General features: G+C 49.8%; 1 protein-coding gene across 4 annotated transcripts in view; it reads right to left on the reverse strand.

Moving 5' to 3' along the window:
- Nucleotides 1-13,880, reverse strand: part of BCAR3 (BCAR3 adaptor protein, NSP family member) — a 110,069-nt gene that overhangs the window by 29,526 nt on the left and 66,663 nt on the right. For all 4 annotated transcript variants that reach the window (XM_032867164.1, XM_032867163.1, XM_032867161.1 and 1 more), the window contains one exon: nt 74-202. In XM_032867164.1, coding sequence (XP_032723055.1) covers nt 74-202 — 129 coding nt within the window. The remainder of the gene's footprint in view (nt 1-73; nt 203-13,880) is intronic.

Below are 13,880 nucleotides of genomic sequence, written 5' to 3' on the forward strand. Positions count from 1 at the left end.
TGACCCCGCGGGGCGGTCAGTGTGGTGGTGTCTGAGGATGGCTGGGCATGCGCTGGCAGGAAGGAGCAGGTACCTGGCGGGGGATGCGTCCGTGGTACCAGGCGTGGCTGCGCAGGTCCTCGCCGCTCAGCAGCAGCTCCTCCTCCAGCTCCTTCTTCAGCCTCTCCGGGGTCCTGTCCATGACGTGCCTCTCCTTGGAGAACTGCAACACAGGGTCAGTGGTGACGTCCCCCCGCTGCCCGGGACGGCCAGGCCCGCCAGCTGGAAAGGCCAGCCTGCGTCGCGGTTGGCTGCTTGGCTAGTCAAGCCAGTTTATGCCAAAAGCCTCGTTCAGGTTGGGGAGCCTGGATAATGATTACAATTAGCTGTGACCTTTCATTTCTCCGGCTACAAGTATGTGGTAACGTTTTCACCTACACACAGGGACTCTGGTAGGAGAGCTGGCCAGAGCCTTCCTGTCAAGTGGGTGGGGAGGTTGGGGGGTGCTCAGAAAGCAGCTGCAGACAAGGGGAGCGGGGTAGGGGGCGCCAGAGAGAGATGAAGGGGGAGGGAGGCACAACTAAGCCAGGGGACCTTCTTCCTTCTCCTTGGGAACTGTCCTAACAGGAAGCAGGAAGGACAGCCGCCCATTGGCTGGCCCACAGTCCAGAGCCGTAGGCCATGGCAGCCCAAAGTGCAGTCCCCCCACTGACTATGGTAATGGCCCTGAGTTCTTTGCTACTGGCAAACTGCAATTCAGGAACTGAGTTCACCTTTACAAACTTTTTAGAAACGGAGAGAAGATTTTGTCTCTTGAATCTACTAACACAAGTCTGACTTTGTATTTTGTAGGTCTTTTTAATTTCATTTTTCTATTTCATTTTGAGGACAGATTGGAACTTGAAACTGAAAACACTGGTCTTTTGCCTCTGAAGGTCTGAGTGAGGATCACGGATGTAGGTGGCCACACAGTGGCCGGGGCAGGGGTCTGGATGGGCAACAGAGCCTCCAGATTCCCTTTAGAATCCACACCCACTCACATGAAAGCTGCACTTGCACTCCTGCCTGGTTCCCAGCAAAACCTGGCTCAGGGATCACTGGCTGAAGGTCACGGCAGCAGGAAAATGCCGTGTCCTTGGGTTTTCCCAAGTTCCCCACCTTGGCCTCAAAAGCTTCTAGGAATCTCCGAATTCTCCTCATCACACTGCTCTGCTCTGCAGCAAGGGAAGGAGCCCAGACCCTTTTCCACCCAAGGAAGAGGAAACAGACTTGGGATTTTTACAGCCCTCAAGTCTCAGTGGGCACGTTGGTCCCGGAGGGCACTGGCTGCAGGACTCAGGGCCACTCTCACAGTGGGGCTCTGGTTTACCAGTTGCTTACTTCTCCCCCCTCACTTTACCACCACTCCCCGTCCCGCAGAGCAGACACCTGCATCACAGAGATGCCAAGGGCGGCTACGTCAACTGCCCGCAGTCACCGGCTCCGCTGTTCCACACTTGTCTTTAACTCCGTAGTTACATCGGAAGACCCCTCATTGAGAAGACTGCACATTGTCAACCACGCTGCATTTCCTGATAGTTTATTTTCTGTCTCGCCTCCCATCGGATTTTAAGTTTCACGAGAGTGGAAAAACCCACCTGCCGCCCTCCAGCAATGCTGAACAAAAATTAGGGTCTCTGCAGTCACTGAATGAACCAATACCCCAAGATGAGGCCTCTCTAGCCTTTTCTTCCTGATGGAGCTTCTCTTCTTTAGTCGTAAACTATACGAAGCCCCATGTTAGCTGAGCGTGTTGCCACACAACTCAAGGACGTCATTCCTCAATTTTCCTCCCTTAATGTCGTCATGTGGCCAAGGAAAGGTGCACTGCTGCTTAGCGGGACTTCTAAGCCGAGACCTGACAGCAGGAGCTGTTGGCGCCATCTTGGACACGAGGAGGGAGCCACAGCCTCTGAGTGGGGGAGCAGAAGCCCCAATAGGCCCGATCCCTCACAACGGTGGGGTCAACACACCAGCCCCAGTTTGCCCACCTCCGGGTATTCTGCATGACCTTCTGCCCTGTTTAAGCCCATATTTTGGTTGTTCCTGTTACTGGCAGCTGAACTAAACTCCTAACCGATGCTGTGACCCTAGTTTCCATTCGGCCACCCTGACAGTCTTTCTGCCGAGCCCAATTCCCTCGTACTGTGCCCCAGGCCCACTTTGCCTGAGGTCTGAAAAGGTAGTCATCAGGAGTCATGCCCCAGTTAACCCTCCACCCAAACTGTATTCACCCAGACCCAAAAAGCTATTCCCATATTTCTCTTTATAGTCAGTCTCCTTCCTCCCTGACGCCCAACACCCAGGCCACTTCCCACCACCATCCTCTCTCTCCTTCTCAGCATCCTTCACAAATAGCCAAGATTTCTTCGCATTTTATAAACAGTAATCCTTCACTCCAGATTTTGACGTAATACTGCTTTACACTTGTTACCAGAGATATAAAATCTGCTATCTTGTTGCTTCTGCCCTAATTCCTTAGAGGAATATCCACAATTATTGTTCTCCTCCCAACTGTGGACTGTGAAGATGCAGCACTGTCGGCCGCTGTAGGAAAGTACCCAGGAAGGAGAGAAAAGGGGGGGGGGGGTCAGGTAGATTGACCCTACCTTGAGATGGAAACTCAGATTTCAAAAACTATGCCCTTAAGCTCTTGCATAATTTGTACAAAGTTAGGAGGTTACCCAATTGACTAAATTTACAGCTGGGGTGGAGAGAGAGGTAGGGAAATAAAGAGGCAGGAGGAAAGGGAGTGGGGAGGAAAAGGAGGAAAGGTGGGTGGGAGACAGATCCACGCCAGCAAGCAATTGCAAGCAAGAGGACTCTTCATTTCGGGGTGCCTGGGTGGCTCAGTGGGTTAAGCCTCTGCCTTCGGCTCAGGTCATGATCCCAGAGTCCTGGGATCGAGCCTCACATCGGGCTCTCTGCTCAGCGGGGAGCCTGCTTCCCCCTCTCTCTCTGCCTGCCTCTCTGCCTGCTTGTGATCTCTGTCAAATAAATAAATAAAAATCTTAAAAAAAAAAAAAAAAAGAGGACTCTTCATTTCAAGCCAGTGAGAGCTGGTTCTACTACCCTAAAAAGAACCAGATCGGTTTCTGAGAGCTTCTACCTCAGCCTCGGACATGGGCAACATCTCTCAAACAGCTGACCAAGGCAATCAGAAGTCACCCACACAGGGTCGCCCTCATGATTACATTAGTAATTGTTTCAGGGGTGAATACCTTCTAGAACTTTCATATAGTCTTTTAATCACATACATTAATGCAACTTTTATTATTCTTCTGAAGTGCCTATATTTTATGAGCCTTGCCCTCGTCAACTACGATTGTGCCACGATATATAAGTACTTTGATGGCCTGTCAACCTCACGGTGGATGAGGGGTGACTGTAAAATTTGGCAAAATGTATCCATTTGCATCTTTGAGAGCACTGTGATGAATATCTGTGCTCCTCTGAGATGAAGAATGACGTTCCCGTTTCACAGGATATATCAGTCACATGGGACTGTGAGGTTGGCAGAATTCCATTGGCTTGCCCCCAACGACCAGAATTTCTGCTATCAGCGCACCCCTCCACTCAATGTGGCCATCTGGGGCAAACATGAATTTGCTCCTGAAATGCAGCCCTTTCAGTCATGGCCTCAGCTAGTTTTGGGGTCTCTGGGGCCACGAAAGAAATTCTAGCAATTTAGGGTAACACAGCAGTACCTCTGCTCTTAGCAATGGTTTATCCCATGGGTGTGGTTACCAGTGTCCTTTGCAGTTCTGACTGATTCCACTAATGCCAGAAGAAGTCTCCTGGCCTTCCTGAGATTATCTTCTGCGGAAAAAAGGAGAAAAGAGAAGTCCCTATTCCCACAATCACACACATTTTTATCTTCTGCCGGGCCCAGAATTATGCATGAGGCAGCCGAAGAGTGGTACAGGTCGATCACTCCAGTGCCTTCCAATCTCAGGAGAGGAAAGAACACACAAGCTCTTCATACCAATCTGGCCCCATTCTTACAGCCGCTTCTCTCAGCTCATGTTTCCCAGCTCTTCCCCATTTGTTTCTGCAGACATCTTATGAATTCATGTGCCTCAGAGACTCTCTGGACCCAAGTCATTCTCAGTATTCTGTGAGCACGGGACAGCGGGCTTCTGTGACAGAGAGCACCGTGATACCCAGAGCCAGGTCAGTAGGGCCTGGCTCCCTCAGAAAGTTTACACTGAATGGTAAGACGTCCTCACTGGCCCTTTGGGTTTATGTTCTTTCACTACCAGAGAGACAGCAAGAAAACCCATGAATACCTCTATCTCACACAGATGTTATGGATGTTACTAACAAGCACATTGTAGCAACACACCTCTTCCTCCATGCTCACATTCTCTAACTACTCACCCCTGCATCTGAACTTCATGCCTAGAAGGCAGGTCTGACTCTGTGTGGCCCAAGCTCCTCGTGTTGAGGAGAGGAGGGGGTGGGGGTGGGCTCAAGGGCTGGAGGCAGAGTCGAGTTTCTTTGCCCCAGCGCGGGCTCCGGATCCAGCCATCCCGAGCTCCCCACCACAAAGTAGCTGGGGGGCACCCGCCAGAGAAAGATTTGCTGCTAGCCTTTAAATCAAGAACATTCTGCCTGTGAGCTCTGCCAGGTTCACTGGAGTGAGCAACTCCCCCACCGCCCACATGAGAGAAAGACGTGGGCGGGCCTCATGTCTCCTACTCCGAGGCTTTGCCTGAGTTGGATAGAGCCACCAGAAATGTGAGAGTTCTTGTTGGGGGAGGGGTGGGGTACAAGAAAAGGGGCTTATGGACATAGATTAAGTAAGAAGAATACCTTGAACAGGAGAGAAAGAAAGGGAGGGACGTTTAGTAACTACTGTATCATGGTTTCCAACTCACACGGCTCCACCTCCAAAATGTCATCTCATCCCAGTAGTTGTTCTGGGGGCTGATGCAGGGGGTGGGGGAGACCCACACCTATCCGACCAAACTGAAGTTCAACTAGTAAATTCGTGCATTACCATAACTGTTGCTTCTCAGGGAAACCTGAGTCTAGCTACACCCTTCCTGCTGCCAGCATTTTAAGGACCCTGATGTCACAGCACACTACGTAAGAACGGCCAGCCCTCTGCCCCCATCCACAGGCCGCTGGGCCACTGACAGGGGGCGTGGTTTTCGTTAAATGACTTCATCTCTCTGCAGAGCCTCAGGCTCCTGGTCTGCAAAATGATGATAGTATGAGAGGAGATGTTCATCAGGATGGAATGGGTCCGTATCTGCAAAGCATTCGGAAAATCCCTGGGACACAGACAGCACGGGTTACTATTATCACAGATATACCAGAATGTGACGTGTCTGGTTATATAAAAGAAACACTTCTCCCCGGAGGTGCCTTCAGTCTGACGCCCAGGTGCACAGGGGGTGGGTGCCTGGGAAGGAAGTTCAGGAGAATGGCCTCGTGTCCACAGGTGGCCTCGCACACCCGCCCACCCGCCCGCCCAGCACCTCTGGCCCCGGCTACAGCACCAGGACCAGTCCGAGCTTGCTGTGGCCTGCTCCCAAAATCATGCCTATCGCTCTGAATCTGGACTGAACGTCTCTGCAACCCCATCCGGCCCCAGCAAGTCTGTTCTTGACAGGCTGGAATAGCCAGAGCCCGGGGGAGGGGGGGGGTGGTTAGAAAACACTTTCTGGACGTACGGAGCCAGTTCCACAAACGTGCTGCGAACTTTGATTGACACAGAAACCCGCATTTCAACAGCTCTCCCAGAAAGAAAAAGCTGCTCCGGCCCAGGAGGAATGGAGCGCAGGGTCTCCTCTCACAAGGCCTGCCTGACATTAGAGCGTGCATTTCAAATCAGATGTAACAATAGGACCCAACAGCCTCGAGGAGGAGGTCTGCGCTCCTGAGTTGGGGGACAGAGGGAGGGTGTGCACACTGTAAGCTGTGGGAAAGCCCCAGAGAAGGCAACATACTCATTTGTATGTAGGAGACCTCAGAGCTGACTGGAAAAAGATGTCATCTGCATTATAATTAATATTTATTTTACTCTGTTCCTGCCTCTAAGAAAAGCTTCCCAGTTCCCATAGAATTTTAAATTGTGCAAATCACCAGGAAAGATCCTGTCCCCAGGCCCAGGGGCTGAAGGTAGAAAGGGAAAGTCTGAGACGGCACCACTTCCTGGCCAGTGACAATCAGGGCCAAGCACTTTGCCAAGTTATTTGCCAAGAGGGGATGACACCCTGGGCCCTGCTCTCAGGAGGGCACAGTGCTCTCGGAAGACCACATGCAGAGAAACAGTTTAAACTCAGCCCTGAGCTCTGGAGACACACCACCGCCTGGATCTTATCCCTGCCCTTCTGCTCTGGAGCCTGGGCAAGTTACTCCCCCTCACTGGCCTTCAGTTTTCCCCTGTCAAAATGAGAAAAGTTGCTGTGGCCCCACACCGGTGGAGGGTGCATCAAGGGAATAGAAGCACACAGTTGCTGCACCTCGCACTGACCCACCATGTGGAGCAGACTGGGTGAAGGAAGAAATCAGCGAGCAAAGAGAAGAGGATCGAGAAAGGGAAGGTGTCCCAGGGGCATGCACATCCCTAAAGCCCCAGCTGATTCCTTCCCCAGCAAACTCCTCTTGTGACCTAAGCTACTTTGCTCTGGACTCCTGTCACCTGTGCCAAAGACATCCTCATTCAGAAGGCAGGGATCGGACCGAGGGGAGTTGGACACTGGAGGCTGAGAGGTCAGACCTTCACGCTCCAGATAGTGAGTCACCGAAAACCTCTGCCTAGATTTTCAATAGGCAACAGGTACAAAAAAAGATGCTTTTAGACAGATCAATCTGGCTGCAGTGGGCAGAGGGGCTGGGCTCAACCCGGGGCACAGAGCCAGTCTGAGACTTCTGAAATGTGCTGATGATAGCCAAATCTCCATCCCCAGCCCTCAGGGTGGGTGTTGGGATACTGACCAGAATCCACTCCAGAACTTGGATGTCGATATAAATAAATGGAACTCATCTCTGCAAAGCCTGCCCTTCTCCCCCTTTCCTGGTCACCAGCACCTCCTCTGTCCTCATTACCCAAGCCAGAACCCTCGGAACTGGCTTCCACCAACACAGAACTTCCTGATTCTACTGCTTACCAACATGCATTCTAATCCCCACCGAGGTTACCCTGTTCTGTTCTCCCTGAACTTCTGTAGCAGCCTGGTAACAACCTTCCTACCTCCATCTCTGCTCCTACACTCAGCCACCAATGAGATCACACACTTATCATAGCACTCTGGCTCGGCGATGTTAAGTTAAGAGGTGCCCCAGTGAGGGCTGACATGAGATCCAGAGACTCTCCCAGCGCCCCCACAAGAACCTGATGATTCTCCCAGGGCTCAGACCTGGCTCATGGGGGATACAGACCCCTATCCTGCCCTGTCCTCCCAGACCCCTGACTCTGAACGCCTTCCTTTTAACCCCAGTGAAGTGAACAACCCCCTTTGCCATACACTGACACCGCATACTGGGATCCAGGTCTGAATCTGCTGGAAGACCTGGATCACAGGAGGGCTATGGATGCCTATGTGAGGATCCCTTAGGGATTCCCCCAAAGTAACCGGCAGAGACTTGACAAGTGGGGGAGATGGGCCAGGGTGCTGCCATCATGTGGTGCGGATCCATGAGTCAGAGGGTCACCCCTGCAGAGGCTTCAACTGCCTGGCAAGAGCCTACGTTGGGGAATGGGGAGAGGACAGAGGGGAGGCCAGATAAGGCAGGCAGGAGCCTTAAAGGCCTAAGTAGGCCCATCTATTCTCTAATCCACTAAGGACAGCTAGCCAGTGAGGAAATGTGGTGGTCTACCGGACATAAGCTCTTTGAGGACAGAGGCCAGACCATATTTGCCTTTGGCTCCCAGAGCCTAGCTTTGTGCTTGGCACACAGCAGGTGCCTGGTAAACACTTACTGACTGGAGCCAAGCTTCCTGACCCTGGGTGGGGAGAAAAATCCAGTTTGGAGGCTAGTCAAGAACAGGTGACCCTGACCCTGGCCACCTTTCTAGACTTTGCTGAACTAGTTTCTGTATACACCAAGAGGGGAAGAGCTCTCACTCCCCGGGACTACCTGACCTAAGGAACAGGAAACATAGGGCATCGACACCCAGCCTGGTGTGTGCGGACTTGAGACAATGCAGAATCTGAAAGCCCTTTCCAAGAAGACTCGTAGCCACAAGAATGGAAAGTTATTTCACTGAAGAATTTTTCAAGGACTTGTAAAATCCATCAGAAGGTTTTAGAGATTAACTGGCATTAAAAAAAGTCTTAAAAAAAAAAAAGAAAAGGAAGAAGGGTATCTGTGCATGACAAGAGGTAAGGGAAGAGAGAGAATGAGGAGAGAGGCCTGTTTCTGGGCTATTCTATCCCAGTCAAGAGTGAGGGGCCAAAGAACCCTGAAGCTACCGGCTCTCAAACAAAAGCTTCCTTTCTTCGGCCCTGAGCAGGTTATTCCACTGAGGGAGCAGTCAACAACAGCCTGGGACTCTCATCAAGTAGCACCAAACAACCATGCAGGTCACATTTTTCTAGAAATCGAATCCAGAAATTGTGATCACAAACAACACTGTAAGTGTGCCTGGTGTCGCAGATCATAGCACAAAATTGGTCTATTTTCTGAGCGAAGCCCGCATCCTCCTGTGTGCTGCTGGGAAACCCCTCAGGGACGTGCCCAGAGCGGCCACCAGGTGGCTCAAGTTAACTCAGGAGTTCAAAGGGGGCAGACCCTTATCTCAATCCATCCAGCCTGTGATGCCTGGGAGCCTGTGTCACTGCAGTCCCGAAATAAGCACGAACAGACTAAGGGACTGGGTTCCTGCTCTCAAAACAGCACACACCGCCGCAGAACACAGAGCATTCCGAAGCCTCACAGAGGCTGCCACATGCAGGGCCGTCCTGCAAGTCCATCCGCCTAAAACCGACATCCTTTGGTCATGTCAGAAATCGGGTCCCTGTGAGGACCTGCCCTGTGCTCATCTTCAAGCAGTGGCCTAGTTTATAATCAAATTCCAAAGTCTATCAAGGGCTCTTTAGAAGATCCAGGTGGTACCTCTTTACCGATGAACACCTGCAGAAATTGGGGCACCTGGGTGGCTCAGTGGGTTAAGCCTCTGCCTTCGGCTCAGGTCATGATCTCAGGGTCCTGGGATTGAGCCCCACATCAGGCTCTCTGCTCAGTGGGGAGCCTGCTTCCCCCCACCTCTCTGCCTACTTGTGATCTCTCTGTCAAATAAATAAAAATCTTAAAAGAAAAGAAAAGAAAAGAAAAGAAAACCTGCAGAAATTGATCATGAACCCAAATGACGAATAAATCCCAATTACTCCTGCCACTCTTAATCCTGCCCACTGGCCAACAATAAAGACCCAGTTCTCCCCAAGCTTTAGGCCCAGTAACTCTGAGCAGGATCCCTCAGATGTTTTCACTGGAGGCAGAATGGAAGGAAGGAAGGAAGGTACCATTTGTGCCAATCTTCAAGCCTTGATATGAAACCCTTTGTATACCGGGTTCTGTGTCACCTTTTATCAACACTCACTTTCTTTATGGCTTGCCTAAAAATATTTTATTATACTCCCAAGTGGTGCAGCTCTCCCACTGGGTGCTAGGCTAGATGAATAGCATTTCCGTGCTAATAACTATAATTAAAGCCAAAAGCTTTAGTTAAGTACACAATTAACTTTGTAAACAAAAGCCCAAAGACGGGATAGGGGGGAATCAAATTTAGATTTTAAATATCCCATTTGGTAGACAAAAGCAAATGGTGGCATGGGCAATTGGGCATTTCAGTCTGGTCCGGTCCAGTGCATGGGCACGTGATGGCCTGGCCCTCGGCTCCAGGACACGTGCAGCACATCTCAAGAGTGCCCCTCATATGCAGCCACAGAAAATTTCCATATTGATTACAACGGCTGCCTGGCAGATAGCACGTATCCTGAGGAAAGGTACCTTATTTGAATTCATGCACAGGTGCTCTCTGGGCTAGAAGGCAGAGACTCTCTGAGCATGTCCCCCACCTTTTAAGTATTGGGCTGTTGACAAATGGGGACCTCCGGTCTCACTGGGGCCCCTTCCCCTGAGCCTGTGCCTTTCAATCCTTACACTAAAGCTCAATGAAATAGTCTTCATGGGCAGCTTCCTAACCCTCTTGGCTAGAGTGTCCCAGAAATGGTCAGGAGGTCAATTTTAAATCAAGAGCTTGATAGTCATGGGAACACCGTGCCTCTGATTACTTCACCTTCTTGGCCACAGTTCTGCAGAAACAATCAGGAGGTCAGTTTTAAATCAAGAGCTTGCTAGCCACTGGAACACCGTGCCCGAGATTAGACTCTGAGACCAAGTGCCCGCTGTGCCACTTGGTCTCCTGGACTAGATCTGACGGGAGACGCGGGCATGGGTAAAAATGACTCTGGCCTGACAGGTTACCGTCTCTTTGAGGGGACAGACATCTGAAGAGAATGTACGGCGGTAGCAGTTTTGCTGAAGTTCTCGGAGTTCTCTATCTTATCTGAGGTCAGCGAGGGTGTCTGGCCCCTTGTGAGAAAGGAATCAGTGGCGAAGACATCTCATAAAATCTCAGAAAGTTTCAGCACTCTGAAACACTTCAGTTAATTCGATGTTGGTGTGTAAGTACCCTGATGACATAAATTTCTCCTTTCTAAATCCTAGAAAGAATCTCATCTTCAGAAAAGATTCTGCAGATGGCTTTTGATGCCATTTTACCATTTTATAATTAAACCTGTATAATTTATCACACTTAACACCAGATTCTTGCTCCAGTGCCATTAAAAACAGATTTGCAATTTGCTGTTAAATTAAGATGCTTCATTTTCCTATCACATGGGATTTTTCATTTCACACACAAACGATGATATGGGGGCTGTCAGACCCTAGCACAGACAGGAAACTGCCATCAAACCCACTGGAGAGCCCAAATCCAAGAGATTTCCTTTTTACTCATTATCAAACCTTATCAAACACTTAACAAAAGAGGCTCATAAACCATGAATAGGAAATATGAAGAGAACATCTGTGGAACTCGTTATCAAGGTTCTGAGAAATTTCCATTAAAATTCTGCTTTCCATGTGTGTGTATGAAAAAGACTAGTTTCATTTTAAATTGTGCAGGTTGGAGTCTAAACAGGGTGCACCCCCTCAGGGCAGAAGTAACTTGATCTGGACGCCTGGGTGGTTCAGTGGGTTAAGCCCCTGCCTTCGGCTCAGGTCATGATCTCAGGGTCCTGGGATCAAGCCCCACATCGGGCTCTCTGCTCAGCAGGGAGCCTGCTTCCCCCCCCCCCCCGCCTCTCTGCCTACTTGTGATCTTTCTCTCTGTTTCAAATAAATAAAACTTTAAAAAAAAAAAAAGAAGTACCTTAATCCCCCCCCAGGCTTAACTCATTCCATTAGGCTCCCCATTAGGTGTCCGTAGTTCCCCAGATGTTCAACCCCTGTTGCCTTTTATCCCCCGTCATTCTCTAGGCAAGGTCTCCATGCCCTTCCGTCCTGTAGGATCACGATGTTACTGCTTTTGATGCTTCGTTTTATTCTGATGGAACACCAAGGGACTGAAAATTATTTTTCACAAGAGACTGATGAGTCCAACACCTGTAGGAGGAATGTGAAGTTGGACAGCACGGAGCACGCCCAACGCCAACCGATGCGGCCACGCTCCCTCGAAACAGTTTTCCCCACGGGCGGGAAATTGCTCCACATGCTCCTTACACCGAAAGATCTCCTTCTCCCCCCGCCACCGCCTGTCCCGGTGGCTCTGCCCATAATGTTCTTACCCTCTCGACAAAGTGAGCACAGGGACTCAGTGCTCAGCTCCAAGGCCCAGGGCGGGGGAGCGGGGGGTGCCTTGTCTCACCTTTCCCTGGCGAAAGATAAGCTGAAACACAGTGAGATTTTCTTTTTTTTTTTTTTTTAAGATTTTATTTATTTATTTGTTAGAGAGAGAGAGAGAGAGAGAGCGCGTGGGAGCACAGGCAGACGGAGTGGCAGGCAGAGGCAGAGGGAGAAGCAGGCTCCCCGCCGAGCAAGGAGCCCGATGCGAGACTCGATCCCAGGACCCTGGGATCATGACCTGAGCCGAAGGCAGCTGCTCAACCAACTGAGCCACCCAGGCGTCCCCACAGTGAGATTTTCAACAGTCATTTGTTAGCATCTTGCCCTGCTGGAAGCTGGGGCGGGTACCTTCCCCGCTTGATCTGATTCAGATGGGGACTTCCTGGAGCAGGCCCGCGGAGGGGCCAGCAACAGCCAAATCATCCCCATGAGGCAGCCCCATTTTCAGATTCCTTCCAGTGAGAAGTCAGATTGCCGCGCTTAGGATGAGGGCTGAAGGTCACTGCTGGCACTTAATCACTTAGTGAGTCTGTGAAATAAAAGATTTTGAATAAAAGCTGAATACCAGCTGACCTAGGACACCCCCGTGTCTACTGCTTTCCTCCCTTTAACCGTGTCCTCGGCTTCCGAGGATACATCCCTCACCCGGTCGGCACACAGGCTAAAGGAGACAATGAAGTGGAATATTAATTACTGGGTCTGGCGGTGAGATTCTGTTCAGTAAGAGTAGTCCTTTGTTAGTTAGCATCTGTGGGGAAAGGAGAGACAGAGACCACCCCAGGGGGAGGGTTTGGAGGCCAGCGGGCCGAAGGTCAGAATGCAAGGAGGTGCAAGCCAGAAATCCTTCCCGCTGCTCATTCGGCCTTGTGAATGCATCTCGATCCAAACTATGAGTGATTTGGGGGAAACATAGCTGCTCTCCAAAACAGATGCCCTGTTTGCTCTTCAGGAGAACAGAGAACATCAAAATCAACTCAATTCAAATATAGCTGATGCTTGATCAACCCAGGTGAGAACAGCATAGGTCCACTTACATGTAGAGCCTTTTGGGTAAATACAGCACATCACTGTAAATGCATTTTCTCTTTCTCATGATTTTCTTCATAATATTTTCTTTTCTGCAGCTTCCTTTATTATAAGGATGCAGTGTACAACACATGACACATACAGAATAGGCAGTAACTGACTATTTATGTTAGGCCTCCAGTGGGCTCTTAGTGGTTAATTTATACATGAACTTTCCATGGAGGGATTGTTCAGGATCAACTGTATCATCCTTCTCTTAATTCACCTTGAATGAATGAGGCACTACTGAATAAGCAAAATGTATCATGGTTGAAAGACACTAGGACATGTAATTGGAAAAAATGAAAATGAAAAATGGGTGGCTCAGTCGTTAAGCATCTGCCTTTGGCTTAGGTCATGATCCCAGGGTCCTGGGATCAAACCCCACACTGGTCTTCCTGCTTGGTAGGAAGCCTGCTTCTCCCTCTTCCACTCTCCTTGCTTGTGTTTCCTCTCTCGCTGTGTTTCTCTCTGTCAAATAAATAAATAAAATCTAAAACAAACAAACAAACAAACAAACAAAACCCAGGAAAAAAAGAAAAGAGAGAAATGCCAAGCACACAGAGGAAAATCCAAATATTCAGAAACCTTTCCAGCATGGGGTGTAGAAAAAATGAATTTCTAAATTTACCTCTCCCTAAGTATACCGTGACTAACAACTGTCTCAGACATCTGCTTCAGGATAAAGCACACCATATTGTCAGGGACAGATACAAAGTAGGTTCTCAGTAAAACCAAGTGATTCATCACAAGATGGGTTTTGGCCAAGTATCATCTCCACCACTTCCAACATACAACTCACACATCACTTTAAAGGTATATTTCTCCCAGAGGAGCTCAAAGCACTTGACGCCCACGTATCTCATCTAACAAGCTTTTGAAAACCACAATCACCATGCTAGAGGTCATGGCAGAAACGGGAAAACAGCAGCTGA

Source organism: Lontra canadensis, unplaced genomic scaffold (genome assembly GCF_010015895.1).
Source record: "Lontra canadensis isolate GAN:19392208 unplaced genomic scaffold, GSC_riverotter_1.0 scaffold33, whole genome shotgun sequence".
Classification (NCBI taxonomy): domain Eukaryota; kingdom Metazoa; phylum Chordata; class Mammalia; order Carnivora; family Mustelidae; genus Lontra; species Lontra canadensis.